The sequence below is a fragment of the Chamaea fasciata genome, unplaced genomic scaffold (assembly GCF_029207755.1).
Source record: "Chamaea fasciata isolate MVZ Bird 193981 ecotype frontalis unplaced genomic scaffold, bChaFas1.0.hap1 SCAF_8, whole genome shotgun sequence".
NCBI classification, from domain to species: domain Eukaryota; kingdom Metazoa; phylum Chordata; class Aves; order Passeriformes; family Sylviidae; genus Chamaea; species Chamaea fasciata.
The window spans coordinates 32,974,699-32,982,415 of record NW_027094093.1 but is presented as its reverse complement, the minus strand read 5'-3'; the positions used below and the strand labels follow the sequence as shown (position 1 = coordinate 32,982,415).

Genomic DNA, 7,717 nt, shown 5'->3' with positions numbered 1-7,717 from the left:
TTTTGGTGAGGTTTTTGTGTGCGTACATGTGTGTGTGTGGTTTTGGGTTTGGTTTGGTCTGGGGGTTTTGTGTGTGGTTTTTTTTTGTTGTGGTTCGGGTGTGTTTGGTTTAGTTTGGGGGTGGTTGTTTGTTCATTTGTTCGGATTTTTTAATATTACCTAGGTACCTGAAACAGATCATCATCTGACTTTTCACCCAAACCCACAGGTGCTAGAGGAGTTCAGAGGGCAACCTGCAGCCCACTCACTTTACAGCCCCTGAAAGGTTTGTAGAACCTCTCATCCCTCAGTAGGGACCAGGCCTTGCTTCCTGCCCCTCTTCAGCAAGGGGGAAGAGACAACTTTGAGGACAGAGTTGCCAGTATTTTGAATTGTATACAGGACCCCTGTTTTTCCTCCTGCACACGACTCCTGGACCAGTGACTTCATTCGGAGCCCGCCTGGGGTACCCATGGCAACACAGGGCTCTACAACACACTTCAAAGAATGTTCTTGAGGGGAAATTCAAAAGCCCGCTTGTATGAACACATCAATCACAAGGGAGCAACTGCCCCCGTGAGGAGCGTGGCCCCCGCGGACGCGCCGGGCAAGTGCAATTCCCATGCCCGGGGCGGCAGACAAAGAGCTGCCCGAGGCGCCCGCCCGGAGCCCGAGAGCGCGGCGACACCGCCGGGGAGGAGCCAGAAGGGGCTGCCCCGGGGGCGGGGGGGGGGGATAGTCTCTTATAAAAGAGCCGCGTCCCGCCAGAAGGGACCGTGCGTGTGTGGTGCAGCGGCGAGTGGTGTCACTGCGAGAGGCGCGGCTGCGGCAGCGGCAACGGCAACGGCAACAGCCTGAGAGCGCGGAGCCGTCCGATGGCTCTGAGCATGGACAGCAGCCTCGACAGCCTGGATGTAAGTGCCGGGAGCGCGGCCGGCTGCCCATGTGCGCGCTGTTTGCAAACAAAGGTGCCCTCGGCGGAGGCTGCGGGCGGCGGGGTTGGGACAGCGGAGGGGTCTGCGGGGCGCCAACGGGCAGGGCTCCCTCTGAGCCCCGGCCGCTGCTGCCTCTGCCTGCAGCGCTTCGGACCTCGGCACGGCCGCAGCCACTGCAAATTCCAGCTGCAGGACTCTGCTCCTTCTCTGGGGCTCTGCTGCGCGGCCGTCAGTTAGGGTGACATGTGGCACCTTTGTGGACTGTAAAACGCCGACAGAGCAATTAGCGCTACGGGAATGATGAGAGGGGAAGAGGCGAGGAAGTTTGGAGCGTTGCGACTCCAGGGAATGGTGTCCCTTTGCCCCGGTGCGCGCCCAGACCTCGGGCTGCCGGCGGGACTGGGAGCGGCGGCAGCGCCCGGCCGTCCCGCCGGCTCCCCCGAACGAAACGGAGTCCCACTCTTCGGGAGGAAGCTCCTCTACCTCGGTTTGGAGAGCAGCTAGGAGCAAAAAGGAGATCGCTGGCAAGTTCCAACTTTAGGGCCGCAGTTAATGCCCGCGTGGAGCCGGTGCCTCCGCGTGTGAAGCGTGGCGGGTCTCTCGGGCGCGCCCCGCGCGGAGCGTGGGGTCCGTGGGACACGGGGCATTGACAACAAAAAACGTGAAAACCTGAGGAATTGCATATAGCCAGATGGCACTCTCCCGCCAGTATTGCTTTTACCGCCGTAGCCAAAACCGTTGGTGGTTTCCTGACGCGCTTTCATGCCCTCACCAAATTTCGTTTCCTTTTTCCACCGCTATGCTCACTTGGTCCGTCTGGCTGCAGCCCCGCGCCGGCCGCCCTCAGCCCCTGCCCCGCAACCGCAGAGGGTGGGGAACAAAGGGAGGGAACGTGGCCCATCGTGGTGACCCTCCACGGGGTTTGAGTTCCGCTGAACAAGGTCACCTCTCTCTTTCTTTCTTTATGGGCTTTCGGGGTTTTTTTTCCTTGTCTGAGTGTGTGGAGCTGTCAATTGCTTCTCAGCAGGGAATTCTTGCTATTATTATCCTTTATTACATCAGCCGAGGGTACCTTCTCTATTTCTCCTTGACCCCATCCTCTTAATGAGAAGGGACTTTGGAGCAGCAGCATTTCTAAGTAATTTTTTTATAGCCCTCTATTGTATGAGTTAAATGTGATATGTCATGCTCTGTGTGGACAGACCTCTCACATCTGGCACTTTCTGGGCTCTCCCATTTGTAGTGTCCATCTTTCAAGAGCACTGAAGTGTCCAGAACCAACGATATTTCTGGGAGTAGCCATTATCTTTCTTTGCACCTTTGTGCCCTGACCTTAGCAAGATCTTACTCCTCAAGGAAAGACAAAGGAAGTGTTTAAACTTATTCTTATTTGCTGTGCATTTTATATATGTATATGTAAACATTGTATTTTCCCATTTGGTTTGCCCATTTGACAGTGGAGACTGTTCAAGTAACTCTTCACATATTGTCACATAGAATAAGTTTATGCAGAGAACCTAACATCTAATTTTATTTTTTTCCTTTTTTTTCAGCTGTCATCTGGGTTACTAATTGAATTTTCTGAAAATGGCACAGATGAGATTGGTTCAGCTGACTATGGAGACTACGAAGAGCCATGCTTTCAGCATGAGAATGCCGATTTCAACCGGATCTTCTTGCCAACAATCTACTCCATCATCTTCCTAACCGGAATAATTGGCAATGGATTGGTTATTATTGTTATGGGCTACCAGAAGAAGCAAAGAAGTATGACTGATAAATACAGGCTGCACCTCTCTGTGGCTGACCTCCTTTTTGTCATCACCTTGCCATTCTGGTCTGTGGATGCGGCCATAAGCTGGTACTTTGGGAATGTTCTGTGCAAGGCAGTTCATGTCATTTACACAGTCAACCTCTACAGCAGTGTCTTGATTTTGGCCTTCATAAGTTTAGATCGTTACCTGGCGATAGTCCACGCTACCAACAGCCAGCGCCCACGAAAGCTGTTGGCTGAGAAGGTGGTGTATGTAGGGGTGTGGCTGCCAGCTTTCCTTCTGACAGTGCCTGATATAATCTTTGCCAGGACCAGCGAAGTAGAAGGAAAGTATCTATGTGATCGCATGTACCCTCATGGAAACTGGCTGATCTCTTTCAGGTTCCAGCATATCTTGGTGGGACTTGTCTTGCCTGGTCTAATAATTCTGACTTGCTACTGTATTATCATATCCAAGCTGTCACACTCCAAAGGCCACCAGAAGCGCAAAGCCTTGAAGACCACGGTTATCCTCATCCTCGCCTTCTTTTCCTGCTGGCTGCCATATTACATCGGCATCAGCATTGACACCTTCATGTTGCTGGGAGTCATCGGGCACCGCTGCAGCTTGGAGACCATAGTGCACAAATGGATCTCCATTACAGAAGCCCTGGCGTTCTTCCACTGCTGCCTGAATCCAATTCTGTATGCCTTCCTGGGTGCCAAGTTCAAAACATCAGCTCAAAATGCCTTGACATCAGTTAGCAGAGGATCAAGCCTCAAGATCCTTTCAAAAGGCAAACGTGCAGGACACTCTTCTGTTTCCACAGAGTCAGAGTCTTCGAGTTTCCATTCCAGCTAACGCTGCTCCTTGCCATCATTTTATAAAGAGACACTTTAAAGTTGTGCAGGATTTCAGACAAATAAGACTGACCATAATGTACAGATTTATTTACCGTTGGAATTTTATATTGTTTCTTTTAGTCTCTGTGAGGTTTAATTGACTTATTTATATAAAAAAACCTTTCATAGTGATGACAAACTGTCTAGGCAGGTCCTGTGGACAAGTGGTTGGTTCACAAAAGTTTTAGTGGCTGTCTGTATGTATAGATATGTGAACTAAACCCTTTGGATTGTAGCAAAGTGACTGTTAAAAGTTTAGAACTCTGTTGTTTATATGTAAATGTTTTTGGTGTTGCTGTTTTTCTTGAAAGTTTGGCTGGATATTTTTACCTTACTACAAGACGTTTGGTTTACAATAGCTTAACTCTGCTGTAGAAATGGCACTTATAACCAAAGCCTCCTCTGTTACATGCTAGGGGTTTCCTTCCATTCTCAGTAATTGATGGTTTGCAAAATTTTCTGTTCAAGGTAAAATAAAAGTATATGAAAAAAAGTTATTTTGAGTGGTATTTTGATTTCTGGGTGAATTTTTCTCAGTGCTTTTATTTACAATTCTAAACACACAATAATGTCTTAGAAAATTGCATGTCTTGTGAAGAGCAGGAAAATGAGTTTCAGTACATACTGATTATTCAGTTGACACTTCTGAGTTCCATGTCATATGTTTTTTTCACCAGAATACATTTGCTCCAGTTAATATGATACTTAGAATTACTTAAACTGTCACTTAGAGAACTTTTTGAGGCAAAATATCTACAAGTGAAAACCAATCTATGTAAGCAATTGCTAAAGTTTACAGCCTCAGGAGTCAAACTCAGATTACTGCTAGTGCCTAACCTCTATGCCATGCGTACAAAGTCAATCCTACATTTCTTCTGCCTTTGCTGTGGTTCTAAATTTAGTTTCACATGTTAAGAATAATCAAATGTAGCTGAACCAAAGTAATTTTTGATTAGAAATAAAGTTATGCTATTAAAGTGCATCTGCTCTGAGGGAGGTAAGTGGTTTTCCTCTATGGAGCTTTCCCTATCCTGTCTACATTTAGATTTTCTTAAAGTAACATTACAATCTTCACATTCCTTTTAAAAACACAGAATGTGTGCCAGTTCTTGAAAATATTTTTAGGAGGAATCAGCCAGACTATAGGATTACCAGTAATTAGAGCTGAAATCTTAATTGTCTAGTTAGTCATGTCTTCATATTAGTAGAGTGCATTCAGAAGTAATGAATACCCAAGAGAACACAGCCATTGACAGTATTTGTATTTACATTAACAAAACAAAACTGTTACTTATATATAAAAAAAATACAAAAACCAACCTAGAAGTAAAAAAAAAGAAAAAAATTAGTATCTACTAATCAGACAGAACTGAAACAGGCAACATGAATATTGCAGAGGTATTACCAAATTTTTCACAGGCACAGCACCCTAAGTGACTTTGTGGAGCCACTACCACCTTGCTAAACAGTACATTAAATTCCATGTTTTATATTAGATATTTCCATAAATCCAAGACCTGTTTTCAACTTCCCTCCTCTGCAGTGAGGAGGCTGCAACCTTGGCTGCATCCTGCACTCCTTCTCTCGCAATGACAGTAGTAATCATCTGATTCTGTGTTGAGTTCATTCAGTGCTGAACCAGCACAAAACCTGGCAGAAAATAGGTAATTTCCCAGCAATTTAGTGAATTGAATGCATTCTATGAGGAGTCCAACAAGTACTAGAAAAGTGCAAGATTTTATAACCTGGAGCCAGGCAAAGGAAGAGAAAAGAGATAAAATGAAAAGGACACGGATTTCCTCCCCCGCTTTTAGCGACTAAACTTCTAGATCAGTTAACTCTAATGTGCGTTTTCACTCAACATAAATTACCAGCAGAAAAGATGTATTCTCAAGAAAATAAAGGTCTCACTTTGATCAAGTTGTTCCTCCTAAACAGGGCTGAGAAATGAGGAAAATGTGGTATAGGAGCAGAACTCCTTAAATGGTTTATTTTTGTTGTTCATTTGTGTGTTTTCTTAATTTAGTGAGGGTTTCCTTGTGAAGAATTTGCTGTTCTAAATGATTCTGGTTTTCACCCCAGCCCAATCAATCACTGTGATTTAATTGCACTTATAAAATACTTACAGGCTATCAACACGCTGCTGCTTATTTGTTGAGGAAATGTTTAGAGCCCCCAGCATCAACTTAGATTATTTCCATTATGCTTCAGTCAACCAACTGCTACCTCAAGCAGAGTTAACAGGAAAGAGGGTGCAAGAGAGAATAAACTCAGCAGTCATGTTACTGCCAAAGACCACTAAAAGGACACTAAACAAACAACAGAAAGAATTTGTGTAGAAAATTAATTAGCAAAATTTAAAAAAGCCTAAACCCATGCCCCAGAGGGATGATTTTTATAAAACTGCCATTGTTCTCAGTAGAATTAATGAACCTGTGGACTGAAGACTATCTTGAAAAGGAGTGGCAAGTTCTTTGGGGTTTTGCTTCAGCAAGAAAAATTAGTCAAAAGCCGCATGTATGTATTTCTAAAAACTTTTATATATCTATAAATATTAATATAATATATATATGTACTGTTAACAGAGCAAATGCTTTCAAGTTGGATGAAGTTTTCATGGGGAAACATAGCAAGAAATTATGAATCCAGTTCTGTCTTTTTGCCTATGAGTAAGTCAGAGAAAATAAGGCAAATTTCTCTCAAATTCACTGACCTATTCCAAATATACCATGTTGGTTAAAAAAATTAATTTACTCCATTTCAAAACAAAATCACCTTTAAGCTGATTTTTTGTTGAGGTTGTGACTTTTTAGATCTTTGTGAAGGAAAAGTGCTCCCGATAAACGCATTTCTCAAAGTGTAAATTCAGCAACAAAGGTGAATGAACCTAAATTTGTGATTTATACATTGGACTAGTCCACACAGACCAAGAATTTTCCAAAGTTTTTGAAGGGACTTTCCAAGTCTTTTTCCAAATTACTCCTCTCTAGCACAGAGAGTAATCATGACATTCTTCAAGATTTACACAATGCATAGTCCCAGCACTTTCTTGAAGTCATAAAATAATAGCTGTGTCCAAGTAATTTTAAATATGCAACTCAAGACACAGAACAGAGAACAAATGTGAGTTTGGTTACAAATCACTGAGCATTGGTTACAAACCAGTTTAAAATGTTATGTGGTGGCTTAAAAGATTTATAATGTATTTACAAAGACTTTTTTCCCACTGAATTCAGGCACTGAATATTTTGCCATGGGTTTTGCAATGTGCCAACAGCAATGTAGCACTAAAACATGGATATGCACCTAATACTGTAATGCACACATTTTGAGTGCCTGAGATTAGCTAGAAATCCTTTGGATCATGCAAAGCTAAACCAAGAAGAGAGCATGTACACAAACTTACTTTTGCTTCCTGAAATGCTGCTTGGAAGTAAAGTCAGAACACTTAAAGCAGTGGGGTGAAATGTCACCGTAACCCATTGTTTGTGTGGTAATCCATTATTTGTAGGTGCGTTTTTACTCTGTCTGATCAGGTGGTACCAAGCCCACATTAGAGGAGCATGCGAAAAGCTGAGGGGTGTAGTGAGGCTGCCCCAGTGAATGTAGACTGAGGGCAGTGAGCAGGGGGGAGTCACTTGCTGCTTTCTTGGCCAGTTTTATGACACAATCAATATACAGGGGCTTGAACTTCTATGCATACACATAAATCAAAACAAAATCACCACGAAAATAAAAAGGAAGTTGCAGTAATAACATGGAGCCATTCATGCAAGTGAATGGTTTATCTCACGATGGTTGTGCTCTAGTTGGACAATGTACAAAGTGACCACATCTAGATGTTTGGTTGAAAAGGCCATTTTTTACATTGTTTGGGAAAGGAAACAGCATGACGAGGAAGTACTTCCTTGATCCAGGCATGCCTCCAAAATCCCCTAACAATGGAGTATTCTCATATTCTCATAGTGCTGAGACTTAGGAAACACTTAAGCAGATAGAGCCCCAGAGGTTTTTGCTCAAAGGATGCCACTCCCTCACTTTATGTTTTGAAAGAGCTATACAGACTCCTTTTCACAGCCATAAATCACGTGTCAATTGAAATTACATGAGCACTGGGATTATTGCTTATAAAGAAGGCACAGATTTC

At 43.7% G+C, this 7,717-nt stretch overlaps 1 protein-coding gene across 1 annotated transcript; it reads left to right on the top strand.

Moving 5' to 3' along the window:
- The first annotated feature begins 757 nt into the window (after positions 1-757).
- On the top strand, positions 758-4,072 carry CXCR4 (C-X-C motif chemokine receptor 4). Its single transcript, XM_066190386.1, has 2 exons — positions 758-893; positions 2,468-4,072. Exons 1-2 carry the CDS (start codon positions 855-857, stop codon positions 3,527-3,529), a joined length of 1,101 nt encoding a protein of 366 aa, XP_066046483.1. The 5' UTR covers positions 758-854; the 3' UTR covers positions 3,530-4,072.
- The last annotated feature ends 3,645 nt before the right edge of the window (positions 4,073-7,717 follow it).